This window comes from Anser anser (assembly GCF_964211835.1).
Source record: "Anser anser genome assembly, chromosome: 1".
Lineage (NCBI taxonomy): Eukaryota > Metazoa > Chordata > Aves > Anseriformes > Anatidae > Anser > Anser anser.
The window spans coordinates 80,429,989-80,444,699 of record NC_139720.1 but is presented as its reverse complement, the minus strand read 5'-3'; the positions used below and the strand labels follow the sequence as shown (position 1 = coordinate 80,444,699).

Here is a 14,711-nt window from a genome sequence, read left to right as displayed (position 1 = left end):
TTCGATCTAGTCCCATCTGCATGTTTTCAGGCCCAAGACCAATTTTCATTTCCTGACCTGGGTGTATTTCCATTTGGAACATTAGTATTGCACAGAGAGAGGAACAGCTTATCACAAGATTACAAATATACAACACCTTTTATATTTAATATTCTGCAGATACAGTAACTTTATCCTTTTTGTTAAATATTTCTGTCCACATCTTCAATACTGTAGTGTATTAAACAAGAACAACATCCAAAACAATTGCTTTATTAAAACAGTTACATCTGACTTCTTCCATGAACATATTATCAACCAAATACATGCACACACACAATGTGAACATTCATCTCTGCTGCAAGGGTAAAGAAAGCTATTAAGGTATGTGAATCTGGAACTAAGCTTTACATTGCAAGGCTTTATTTTCATGACCTCAAAGAATCAAATAGTGTTACCGATTTTAAGTTGATTCACTTGCACAATTCCTGAGTCTGTCACTTAGAACTTGACATTTTTCCAAATAAATGTCATAATTTATAAGGACTATCTCTATGCATTTGCTACTTAACCTGAGGCATTTCATGCAAATGTTTCAACTCCTTTAGCTTTAAATGAATTGCCTTCTGAAACAGGAGAACACTGAGGTATAATTGTAAGAATAACTTCACACTAATCTTTAGTGAAGTGTTCTGAGTCCTCACATTTTCTTTCCCTTTCTCAGAATAACCAATAAAATATTTGCTAAAACAGCCTGAGCCACACAGGATAGTGCAGGCTGAAATTTTGTTCTCTTCTTACTACTGGAGTCTCAATACTCTAAGTAGTATTTGTATGAAAGCTATATTCCGTAATACAAACTCCATTAAGCAGGCAGTACATAGATCTGTAATACTTTCTATTGTCAGTCTCAATCAAGCTAATTTGAAATTTGTTGCCTTGGTAGAGAGACTCATATATTTACTGGCCCTTACAGGTACTGGGCATCTTCCACACTCATTAAAGTTAATGACTTCAACAACAGTGAAACCTCTGTGTTGACGTAGGTTTCCTCTTAATAGGTATTCCCAAGTTATCACTGAAGAGAGTATGAAACTGCTGGTGTTGATTTTCTTCTGCAATCACAACACCAGCACACAACAAAACACTCATCCCTTCACTGTAAAATAATTATATTAGCTTAACAGGGACTCCTTGTTGAAGTAAGACAAGAAAAAAAATTGCACTGTACACAGCTTTCCACATAAAAGTTCAGTTTCTCGACATAAAACTAGTCACATCCTCACCAGAACAGAGGAATTAACATATTGGAAATAAGCCAGTAATTTTACAGAAATATATGCCTTTATGTAAGCTCTAAGTCAATATTCTCACAATAGCCGTGGCTTTGGCATCATTTCTACCCCTACAAGCCACAGCTGCTGAACTGGAGACTTCGGACTTCATACGAGATAAGTAACAAGAAGTTTTAGCCATTGGTGCCAGAGCCTGTTCTTTGATATCAGTACAGCAAACTGCAGTTGTTGACCAGTTACACGTGAAAGATATGCCTCAAAATCACACTAGTTAGCTAAAAGTATTCAGGAAAGAGCTTCACAAGGATTTATGTCATGACATTAGATTGTCAACAAAGATATGATGAAAGCGAGGCTTCTCTGAGGCTGAGGCATCTGTGTATTCAAATAAAACCAAGAAATTAGGAGGAATGAATTTTTGACTACAGAGACCTCTACTTTGATGCAAGTCCAGTTGCTAGAAAATCTGCACTATTAATATGACAAAGTTCTGTACTCTGGCTTCCACCCAACAAGATGAAAGTATTGAGCCAGACACCTCACAGAAACCTGTGCTTTAATATTAACATGCCATGCGAAAGCTGCTGAGTATTGCAATAAGTAAAACACATAGCCATCTGAAGACAGAAAAAGAAAAGATTAAAACCTCTAAAAATTATGTAGAATAACTATTCCAGACTCAAATATTCATCACTTTTAATGTCTAACTTTTCAGGATCTTCCAAAGTGAAATGAAATGGTACATTTCAACAGTTAAATTAAACGTAACAGTTCAGTTAAAGAACTGGGCTTTTCTCTCTTCAGCAGGTCTCACAAGAACATTGCTTACATTTATATTATAAGATATTTGAGGTACAAAATACTGAGCAAGAGACCTTCCAAACTCTGACTAATTTGTTGTTTACTGAAAATAAAAATAAGAAAGGGCAGGGTGGGGCAGAGCAGGCAGGGCAGGGCAGGGCAGGGCAGGGCAGGGCAGGAAGGGAATACAAAAATTGGTTGCAACAGAATGAATAATCAAATTCAGTGACTGAAAACTGCTCAGAAGTTTGGAATACGTGTTAGCAATTTGGGGAGAGATGGTGGTACACGAGTTACAGGATTAATGTCTTTCTTAGAGAGTTATCTTAATCAATCCAAATTAAATCTTCTGCCCTATGAATAACTTGTTGCTCCCTATGAGTAACCGTATGATGGCAAAGTGCTTTATTTTTTAATATTTTTTTTAAATGAAATGAATTCAGAAACTTCAAAAAAAATGACTAAATGACTCAAGAACTGGAATCTATTTTTTTTTCAAAATGACTTTAGAATAAAATAATACTAAAAACTGGGAGTTCTTTCCCTTTGTGATGTCTGAAATTAATTTTTCATATTTGTATAGTGCTGAATCTTTAAATTGCTCCTTGGTATGTTGCTGGATCTTCACATTGTTCATCATTTTCTACCTACATTCTTAGCATTAAGAAAGCTAATCATTTAACTCTGCCTCAGGACTGAGAAAGTTTAATATTCTATAGCACCAGTTGCTTACTTATTTCCCAGTTTCACTTAACTAAATCAGAAAGAGCTGAATGTCAGCAACTGCTTTAGCCGTCTTTTACCATCTTTGATTCTTCACTAGAAGGACTAGCAAAGTGCTCAGTGTGTAAGGGAAGACCTCTCCTGTGTCAGAGAGCTCATACAGTGGAGTCATTCTGCTGTGTCAGAGTCTCTGCTCATATTGGGTCACATCCAAAGCCCTTTAAAGTAATTAATAATCTTTCTATTGTCTTCTGTAGAGTTTGGTTGGTCCATTAAGTGAAAAGAAGTCTTACTGAGATAAATACTTCACTGGAAACACATCACAGTCTTGATGGTGAGCAGCAGAAGAAAGGGATAGTTATTTCATATATTGTGAGGCTAAATTTGTTGTACCAAACCTGAAAACTGAAGTGCTTATGAGTGTTTATGTAATAGAACTAAAGCAGCATTTTACAAGAAGACATTGGGAAAAAAAAAAAAAAAAGAAAAAAAAAGGAAAAAAAAAGTGTTTGTACTTAGGTTTGAAATAAGCAGAGAAATCCTAAATGTACTTCAATCTAAAAACAATATACCAATTATTATTCAATCAATTTATCATAGAATCATAGAATGGCTCAAATTGGAAGGGGCCACATAGATCATCCAGTTCCAACGCCCCCTGCCATAGGCAGGGATGCCACCCACTAGATCAGGTTGCTCAGGGCCTCATCTAACCTGCTCTTGAACACCTCCAGGGATGGGGCATCCACAACTTCTGTGGGCAACCTGTTCCAGTGCCTCACCACCCGCTGAGGGAAGAATTTCCTCCTAATCTCTAATCTAATTCTCCCCAATTTATAATGGAAATGCTATCAAAACTGCACAACTGTGTGACTGCAACATGACAAAAGATGCCAGTGTTAATTATGCCAATGAAATCACTACAACAAAAGTTGTTTTCTTTATTGTCCACAAAGGACTGAAATTCTAGCTCATTGCTACAAGAATTCCTGTGCTGATCATCTTTCCTTTCTAATTGTTCATCACTCTACAGAGTAGATCCTGAACCACTTTTCAACCAGTGTTCAACTATTTAAGTAAAATGTTTTACTTTGCAGAGCTAGCAAAATGATGACCTTGAAACATTTCAGTGGCACTACAAGGCTGCATATCATAAGATCCAGAGCAAGCAACATACAAGATTGATGAAAAACACCATAAAGTTTCTTTTGCAAATTGCCAGAGACAGAAAGATAATCACAATATAACAAAATATATCAAAATGTAAGTGAAAAGATAAGCCGCATCTTACTTCATTTGGATCTTCCGTTGTCGTGCTTTTATTTTTCAGCTTTTTCTGTAGCAATTTGGTTTCATACTCTGGTCTGGGATGCTCCTAAAAAGTAGAGGAAAAAAAAAAAAAAAAAAACTTGTGATTATGATTAAGAAAAAAAAAAAGGAAAAAAAATGTCCTCATTACTTATTCACAATTCAAGCCATGCAGATAAGTCAATATCACAGCACCTTTTGGACTAGGGGGATCACTGCCTAGGGATATGGGGTATCTTATGGGATTCAGAGGAAGAGCATTGAGGGATTGCACAGGACTTACTAAGTTTTGGGTTTGTTTTTTTTTAGTGGAGTAACCAAAGGTGGGGAAAGGAAGGGATCTAGGTCACTTGGGAAGGAACTAGTGTGCAAAAATAGAGTGATAATGGGTTAAAAATGGCCAGTCTCATGGAAATAGCTCGCTGCTCTGCATAGGGATCTGACCACCAGCAACTGGAGCAAGTGCAGATGTGTTGGGCTTGGTGATCTTGAAGATCTTTTCAAACATAGATGATTTTATGATTATATGTGGGTGCTAGTGAAGATCAAGCCAGAGTGCCTCACAATCAGGTGAAGTGCCTGGGGACCCAGACTGGCATGGGTCTCTAAGGATGAGAACATGGTTGAAGTTGAACATGGGACCAGGGAACTCCAAGCCAGATGCCAGAGATATCACAGGATCTAAGGGTCTTTAGTGGCAAGACCCACTGTGTGTGTGTGTGTGTCTTGAAAGGCAATAACATAGGGAGACTCTGGGGGTCCAAAGGATATATGTTTGAGTGAGCAGCCAGGGTGAGGCTGTAGCTTCATGGGCTTGTATACTGCTGCCCAGTAAGCCAACCATATCCTGAGCTACATCAAAAGAAGTGTGGCCAGCAAGCTGAGGACTGAAACTGTCCCCCTCTACTCTGCTCTTGTGAGACCACACCTGGAGTACTGTGTTCAACTCTGGGGCCCCCATCACAAGATGATATGGACCTATTAGAACAAGTCCATAGGAGAACCACAAAGATGATCAATGGGCTGGAGCACCTCTTCTATGAAGACAGGCTGAAGGAGTTCGTGTTGTTCAGTCTGAAGAAAAGAAGGCTCTGGGGAGACTTCATCATGGCCTTCCAGTACCTAAAGGGGGCCCTACATGAAAACTGGAGAGGGACTCTGTCAGGGACTGGAGTGATAGGACAAGGAGTTTTAAATGGTTTTAAACTGAAATAGTAGGTAGATTTAGATTAGATATTGGGAAGGAATTCTTTCCTATGAGTGTGGTGAGGCACTGGAACAGGTTGCCCAGAGAAGTTGTGGATTCGCCATCCCTGGAGGCCAGGCTGGCTGGAGCCTTGGCCAACCTGATCTAGTGGGTGGCATCCCTGCCCACAGCAGGGGGGTTGGAATTAGGTGATATTTAAGGTCCCTTCCAACATGAACCATTCTATTAGTCTAAGATTCTATCTGAGTGCCAGAAACTGGAGAGGCCATGTGTCTGAGCCCTGTTACTGAGGGAATCCACATTGAATATATGTATATGTACGTATGTATGCATGTGTATATATATACATTATCACTGGCAGACCTCCATCCTACTCATCTAGAGGGATGAGCAGGATGAGGCCACTGTGTTGTCTGTGTTTACATGTCTGCTCTGTGTGCCTGTGTGATCTATGTGGCCAGGCATGTATGTACATATACACATGCTGCATATATGTGCTCTGTGTGCATGTGCCTACTGAGAACACATGCTTAGATTCAATACAGGATGGAGTTGAGGGCATGGAACTGCAGCAAACTCACATCTCTTGGGCTGTCTCGGGCAAATAGCCACATCTGAACAGTCCTTGTCAGTTGTATCTGTTCCATGTCACAGAAACTAGCTAAAAATAGTCATCTAATTGTATCTAAGTGTTAAAAGTTTGGGCTGTAAGCTAAAACTGTAAGTGAGAAAAGTTGAAGATGTGGTGAATGATTTCAGAGATGTCATGGGAAAAATACTCACTGCTCAGAGCTTTCTTCAGAATGCCAGTGTATAAGACTAAAACAACTTACATTCCTCTGTCCCTTTATGAGCATAAGAGTAACCCACTCACATGCATTTCAGATAAGTACCATTGGCCATGCCAACTGCTCTTACTATAGTTAGTATGTATGTCTGTCAGCCTAGGCACAAAATCTGTTTATTTACAGTTTTTCATAAATCTGAAAGCAATCTAAAAACAAAAACAATCTAAAAACACTTAAAAAAAATAATCCTGATGGGCAATAGAACAGGGATTGCCTCCAACTTCAGCAGTCATCTTGGGGGATATATGTGCTGTTCATTTTCTCCTGTATGCAACATCTTCACTACCATCTTGAGAATTCTCTGTTGCATCCTAATTCATAGACATTGTGATTCAATGTTTCTTATCCTGTTCATATGAAGTCCCTGACATGTTAAGCAGGTACGTGAACACACTGACATTCAAACAACAGTCTTAAATTAACATTTCCATACCTTTTTTGAACTCTGTGAAGATGTAATATGCATGTTTGTCTCAAAGGCAGTCTCATGAATGATACTTGCTTTCTACTGCTCCCTGAGAATCTGGTACTAACGTGGTAGGCTTGTGTGAACTTTTTCTCTAAAGTTCAAGTACTGATATGCCTCTGAAACTCTAGCATTATGATGATATACCAAACTTATCTAAAGAAAATGCTAGCATGATAGCTTGTTTTACACTTTAAATTTCATGTACTATTCAGATTAATAAATATATCCTAGAAGAAAGCAGGTAAGGCTATCAATTTATTCAATCTACATTCAGAAGATTTCTCTTTCAAAGAGCGTATCTCTCACTTTGCATTGGAATCCTTTTGCATTACTTATGCCTCACATAAAAATCACTACCATAATGAATGTAGTTCAGGAATCACTATAGCACTACTTGTCATCAGGGTCACTGTTGTTATTACTCACAAACTGTTTTGGGTGCATGTGGAACTCCAAGAAATAATGAGACACCGGTAATCTGTGACATTATTGAATGTGATTAACAGCAAAAAATGTTGGCAGACAGGATGGGGAAAGGACATACAAAAATAAGTGTTTAAAAATGCTGTTGTCAATTCTTCTTACTTCTATCCTGAAGTTTTGAAAGTTTAGACTAGCTTGTTGATTTGGATCAATTTGTACTACATTTCCTTAGTTAGGGTTTAGAGGTCACATGGAAGAAACATCTTTAGGCTTAAATGAAGAAACAGTGAAGGCATCAGGCATGTATGGGCTACATGCAAGGAGACAGCATGACAAAAGAAGAAAGATTAGACGAATGAAACTAAAAGAAGCTAAGGTGATCTAATCTCACTATAGGAGCACATATGAAGTTCAAATGACTTTCTTCCTTTTTTCTTATTCTCTGTTAAGCAAAGCATTTTGGGACACCAGGGGCAGCTGTCAGAGGCCAGAGCAAATTCTGAAGATTGTCTTGAAAGGAAATAGGGTGAGAAAATCCCAAGACAAGTGAAATATTATAACATAACTTTGTAACTTTCTGTTGTTGTTGTCAGTTTTGCTTTAAGTGACTGTTCTGTTCAACTTTTGTTTAAGTTTCCTAGTAATACTTTTCAATGTCCTTTTAACTGCATTTCACACACCTACATCAGGATTGGAAAATTAGTTTATCTTTCTTCACTGAATCTGTGAAGTCATCTTACTCTTGACTGAACAGACCACATTACATCCTGGAATAAATGTGCCTATACATTCTTTTTATGAGTATATTGCATGAAATAATACTTTATAATATAGTTTTAGAGATACTTGATCTTGATTGTGTTCATATATACATGGATGCAAAAGAACAGTTCCACTCTTTTCTGTAAGTGATTCAGAATCAATTCTTTGCCTGAAAATGGGAAGAGTTCTACAGTCAGGACAATTAGCTAGAAATAGTTGTGATGACTTGAAGAAGGCCAAATGTCCATGTAGGGATAAATATGAATCCCATGATGCTGGAAGTGTGCCAGTACAGCTGCCAGACACTTATTGAAAAACCAGTTAAGCCAAGGTACGTTGAGGCCAAATGAGTGCTCAGAGTAGAAAATGATAATTCCCATCCTGAAAACAAAGAGCCAAATCATGAAAATTTTACTCAAATAAAACTCATATTGATGTCATTGAGAATTTTTCCTGAGAATGGTATCCAGGATTTGGATATCAAATACACAAGATGTGTATCCACTATACATTGCAAATTAAGGATATGTACGTAATGATCCAATACAATATGAATATTTACAAAGAATGTATCTCTCTTTAAGTTCTCTTTGATTTAGGAAGAAAATGATAATTGAATTTTACGAAGTGTACATGACAAACATGTATGGATTCCTAACTAAAAATCTGAAACTATCCCAGATTAACAGGCCAAAGGAGTTGTCACCAAAAAAAAAAATAAAATAAAAAATAAAAAAAATAAGCCAACATACTGTTTTGGTTTTACACCTTAAGGAAGGTCAAAGAAGCACTGAGAACTCTTTCAACAGCCTTGTCCTAATATGCTGAATGCAAGCAGAACAGCAAAGCGGTGCACACCGAGAGGAAGGAAGGTATTCACAAATGAGAACTGAAATAACACAGATGCTGCCCCAAAATCAAGATGAAAACTTGAAGTGAATAGAACAGGGAGCCCAGCCATTCTCTATTGCAAGAGGGTTAATTATTACAAATAAAGGGTTAAAAATAAAAAAACAACTATTTCTTACGATGATGACACAGTGGGGAGGTGAGGGGAAGTCTGAGGAAGAGATTATCTTTTAGACCAAAAAAACATTTAGACTAATTTAGTAATGGGATGTTCATCCAAGGAAAAGTACTTTTATATCTCAGCTTGTGTGAATGTATCACTGGTAGATGCTTGCAGTCTTTTTAGACCAGATTATTAGCTCAAATTCATTTATATAAAAAAGATACAAAAAAAAAAAAAAAACATGCTTGAATAAGTCATCTAACGTTATTGTAATTTTGAAGATGTTAAAAAATAAAAGACACAGCACAAGCACATAGGAACTCAGCTATCAAAGGTGTTTAAAAGTAACACAAAACTGAAGTAGTCAAAAAAAAAAGAACCCTTAAAACATATTATAGAAATATATATTGCCTTATAGACAGATAGGTAGATAAATAGATAGAATGCTTTTGATTGCTCCTGTAAAGCAGCACCAGTAGTACTTTGGAGGATTACTTGCAAAACTAAATTTTGAAATGTACCGAGATTTTTAAGTGCCCTTAAGCTAGAACCGAACAACAAAATGCTGCCATTGCAATATCAAGATATCACACTGTGTGTGAAACTGCAACTGGAAATAACATCACTATTTTTGTTCATTATTCATTTTGATTCAAATCCGACCTATTTAAATACTCCTATATTTGTAACCAGAATTTTAAGTGTGAAGCCAGATGCCCCTTGAACAGTATTGAAACAGTTGCTTTAAATCATTTATTCTATGGCTTAAGAAGTCACCACTGAGACAAATATTGCTGACAATAGTGAAGAAAAAAAAATCTGTAAAGCTGGACATTAGCCTATTAAATTGGGGCATCACCCAACGTGTCAGTGGAACAATTTCGTGTTTATTGTATAGATCTAACTTTAAAAAAAAAATACCAGATCTTAGAAATTTTAAAATGACCGTGCATACTACTGTTATGTTTATTGTTTTTACTTGACCTACAGTAGTATCAAGTAGTTGTAGTCATGGACTAGGACCCTATTCTTTTAGCAAATATGTAAGCATAAAAGCCCTTCTCCAGAGAAATGTTCTTACAGATTAGATTGTTTCTCCCTTGGGTTACTGTTTTCTTTTCTTGTCTAATAATGTGTAACAGTGTGAATACTTGGCTGTAGAGGCACTCTTTAGGGGAGCATGTTTATGGAAATTTTTCTCTGTCATTATTTAACACTGAGTGCACTTTGGATGGATTACAGATTTGTAGCTCTTGCAAAGAGCAATACAATAAACAGTGTAAAGTCCTTTAAAATTGATATAAAATAGCTGTTTCAGTAATCATAACATTATGGTCTAAGGATTAAATATCCTACAAGGATTAAATCCTACAAGGATTAAATATCCTACAAATTAGCAGGGTTAGAAACCAATGGTTACCTCCAACTAGGACAAGGTATTTTTCTTCTAAGCAAAATCAAATTCATGAGACACTGGGCCTTGAACTTGTCATTGGTCCAAGGCACATTACACAGTGATCCCAAGATATTTAAGGACAAGGTTCAGGCTATGACTTGGTTGCCATCACGGAGACGCGGTGGGACCGCTCCCACGACTGGAGTGCTGCAATGCCTGGCTATCGGCTCTTCAGGAGGGACAGGCAGCACAGAGGGGGTGGTGGCGTGGCTCTCTACATTAGAGAATCTTTTGATGTTGTGGAACTCCAGGCTGGGAATGATAAGGTTGAATCCCTGTGGGTTAGGATCCGCGGGAAGGCCGGCAAGGCTAGCTTCCTGGTCAGGGTCTGTTATAGACCGCCGAACCAGGATGAGGAGACGGATGAGGAGTTTTATAGGCAACTGACAGAAGTTGCAAAATCGTCGGCGCTTGTCCTCGTGGGGGACTTCAACTTCCCGGACATATCCTGGAAACACAACACGGCACAGAGAAAGCAGTCTAGGAGGTTTCTGGAGAGCGTGGGAGATAGCTTCCTGACGCAGCTGGTCAGTGAACCTACCAGGGGTGGTGCCCTGCTAGACCTTCTCTTCACAAACAGAGAAGGACTGGTGGGAGATGTGGTGGTCGGAAACTGTCTTGGGCAGAGTGACCACGAAATGGTAGAGTTCTCTATTCTTGGCGAGGCCAGGAAGGGGACGAGTAAAACTGCTGTATTGGACTTCCGGAGGGCTGACTTTGAGCTGCTCAGGACGCTGGTTGGCCGAGTCCCTTGGGAGGCAGTTCTGAAGGGCAGAGGAGTCCAGGAAGGCTGGGCGCTCCTCAAGAAGGAAATCGTGATGACACAGGAGCAGTCCGTCCCCACGTGTCCAAAGACGAGCCGGCGTGGAAGACCGGCCTGGCTCAACAGAGAGTTGCGGCTTGTGCTTAGCAGAAAAAAGAGGGTTTATAATCTTTGGAAAAAAGGGCGGGCCACTGAGGAGGACTACAAGGATGTAGCGAGGCTGTGCAGGGAGAAAATTAGAAAGGCCAAAGCTCATCTGGAGCTCAACCTGGCTACTGCCGTTAAAGACAACAAAAAATCCTTTTACAAATATATCAACGCGAAACGGAGGACTAAGGAGAATCTCCATCCTTTACTGGATGCGAGGGGAAACCTAGTTACTAAGGATGAGGAAAAGGCTGAGGTGCTTAATGCCGCCTTTGCCTCAGTCTTTAGCGGCAGTACCGGCTGTTCTCTGGATACCCAGTGCCTTGAGCTGGTGGAAGGGGATGGGGAGCAGGATGTGGCCTTCGCTATCCATGAGGAAATGGTTGGCGACCTGCTACGGAGCTTGGATGTGCGCAAGTCGATGGGGCCGGATGGGATGCACCCGAGGGTACTGAAAGAACTGGCGGAGGAGCTGGCCAAGCCGCTTTCCATCATTTATCGGCAGTCCTGGCTATCGGGGGAGGTCCCAGTTGACTGGCGGCTAGCCAATGTGACGCCCATCTATAAGAAGGGCCGGAGGGCAGACCCGGGGAACTATAGGCCTGTCAGTTTGACCTCAGTGCCGGGGAAGCTCATGGAGCAGATTATCTTGAGGGTCATCACGCGGCACTTGCAGGGCAAGCAGGCGATCAGGCCCAGTCAGCATGGGTTTATGAAAGGCAGGTCCTGCTTGACGAACCTGATCTCCTTCTATGACCAAGTGACGCGCTTGGTGGATGAGGGAAAGGCTGTGGATGTGGTTTACCTTGACCTCAGTAAGGCTTTTGACACAGTTCCCCACAACATTCTCCTCAAGAAACTGGCTGCTCGGGGCTTGGACTGGCGTACGCTTCGCTGGGTTAGAAACTGGCTGGATAGCCGGGCCCAGAGAGTTGTGGTGAATGGAGTCAAATCTGGTTGGAGGCCGGTCACTAGTGGTGTCCCCCAGGGCTCGGTATTGGGGCCGGTCCTCTTTAATATCTTTATCGATGATCTGGATGAGGGCGTCCAGTGCACCCTCAGTAAGTTTGCAGATGACACCAAGCTAAGTGCGTGTGTCGATCTGCTCGAGGGTAGGAAGGCTCTGCAGGAGGATCTGGATAGGCTGGAGCGATGGGCTGAGGTCAACTGTATGAAGTTCAACAAGGCCAAGTGCCGGGTCCTGCACCTGGGGCGCAACAACCCCAAGCAGAGCTACAGGCTGGGAGATGAGTGGCTGGAAAGCTGCCTGGCCGAGAGGGACCTGGGAGTATTGGTTGATAGTCAGCTGAATATGAGCCAGCAGTGTGCCCAGGTGGCCAAGAAGGCCAACAGCATCCTGGCCTGCATAAGAAGCAGTGTGGCCAGCAGGTCTAGGGAAGTGATTGTGCCCCTGTACTCAGCTCTGGTGAGGCCGCACCTCGAGTACTGTGTTCAGTTTTGGGCCCCTCGCTACAGGAAGGACATGGACGTGCTCGAGCGAGTCCAGAGAGGGGCGACCAAGCTGGTGAGGGGTCTGGAGAACAAGTCTTACGAGGAGCGGCTGAGGGAGCTGGGCTTGTTCAGCCTGGAGAAGAGGAGGCTCAGGGGCGACCTTATCGCTCTCTACAGTTACCTTAAAGGAGGCTGTAAAGAGGTGGGGGTTGGTCTGTTCTCCTACGTGCCTGGTGACAGGACGAGGGGGAATGGGCGAAAGTTGCGACAGGGGAGTTTTAGGTTGGATGTTAGGAAGTACTTCTTTACCGAAAGGGTTATTAAGCATTGGAACGGGCTGCCCAGGGAGGTGGTGGAGTCACCATCCCTGGAGGTCTTTAAAAGACGTTTAGATGTAGAGCTTAGCGATATGTTTCAGTGGAGTACTTAGTGTTAGGTCGGAGGTTGGACTCGATGATCTTGAGGTCTCTTCCAACCTAGAAATCTGTGATACTGTGATACTCTGAAGGTTGAAACAGAAGGTCATTCATGAAAGAGGCAAACATTTTGTGGATTCATCCTATTACAACTGGTCAGAGGTCATAGATTTTAGATCTATGATTACATGGGCAACCAGTTGTCATAGTTGAAAGCTAAACCAAACTTACAACATAATAAGCTAATGGACTAGTGCAAATGTCATTACCATCACTGTCTTGCCCTTACCAGAGGCAGGCAAGTGTATATGAAGAAAGAACATTTTTAACATGCCAGATATCTGAGTTTCTATCAGTCTGTTCCATATTAATAAGAATGCCTCATACATAGCCCAGTTTTTCTGCCACACCTGAAACTCTGCTCCAGGTAATATCAGACTAGGTTCTTGTTTACAAAGCAGTATTTTCTCAGCACTGGCCAATTATGATGTTTGTGGAATTTTCATTTCCCTGGAGTATACTTTCTTTCATCCTCTGTGCACCTGGAACCCATGACTTACAGGCAACTCGATTTATGAGATAAAAGCAATATGACTCTACAGAGAATATAAGGAACTATTTCTAAAATAACCTAAATCATACACATTAGACTGATGCTAACAAAAGCTTTAAAATATCCAGAATCAAATGGTTCTAGAAAGTGACCAACCTCACCATTTCTCTCTAACCACTGCAACTCCAAACCTTTGTGAACTTTTCAGGTTGAACCATGATCCAGATTAAAGCATTGGCTCATACCTAGTGTGAAGAAATACAGATACCATAGCTAATCATAGAATCATAGAATGATAGAATGGCTTGGGTTGGAAGGAACCTTAAAGATCATATTGTTCCAACCCCTCTGCCATAGGCAGAGATGCCACCCACTAGATCAGGTTGGCCAAGGCCCCATCCAACCTGGCCTTGAGCACCTCCAGGGATGGGACCTCCACAGCTTCTCTGGGAAACCTGTTCCAGTGCCTCACTACCCTTACAGTGAAGAATTTTGTCCTGATGTCTAATCTAAGTCCATCCTCTTTTAGTTTAAGACTATTCCTCCTTGTCCTATCATTATCTACCTGAGTAAACAGTTCCACTCCATCTTTTTTATAAGACCCCTTTAAATACTGAAAGGCCACACTGAGGTCTCCCCAGAGCCTTCTCTTCTCCAGGCTGAAGAGCCCCAGCTCTCTAAGCCTTTCTTCTTAGGAGAGGTGCTCCAGCCCCTCGATACTCTTTGCAGCCCTCCTCTGGACTCACTCTAACAGGTCCACATCTTTCTTGTGCTGGGGGCCTCAAACCTGGACGCAGTACTGCAAGTGGGGCCTCACAAGGGCAGAGCAGAGGGGGACAACCACTTCCCTCAATGGGCTGGTCATGCCTCTTTTGATGTAGCCCAGGAAGCCGTTGGTCTTCTGGGCTGCAAGTGCACACTGCTGGCTCATGTCAAGCCTTTCGTCCACCAGAATCCACCAGTCTCTCTCTGCAGGGCTGCTGTCAATGAGTTATTCTCCCAGGATCTGAACTAGAAATCTGTCTTTGACCATTTTTTCAATCTTTATTATTTTTTTTTCAACTTTACTAGTACCTCTTGTGTTTATTTTCCATAAA

The 14,711-nt window shown here is 41.0% G+C and overlaps 1 protein-coding gene across 1 annotated transcript in view; it reads right to left on the bottom strand.

Moving 5' to 3' along the window:
* ANO2 (anoctamin 2) overlaps positions 1 to 14,711 on the bottom strand; it is a 203,715-nt gene that overhangs the window by 93,673 nt on the left and 95,331 nt on the right. The window contains exon 14 of the mRNA XM_083820198.1: positions 4,090 to 4,173. Within this exon, the coding sequence (XP_083676324.1) occupies positions 4,090 to 4,173 (84 nt within the window). The remainder of the gene's footprint in view (positions 1 to 4,089; positions 4,174 to 14,711) is intronic.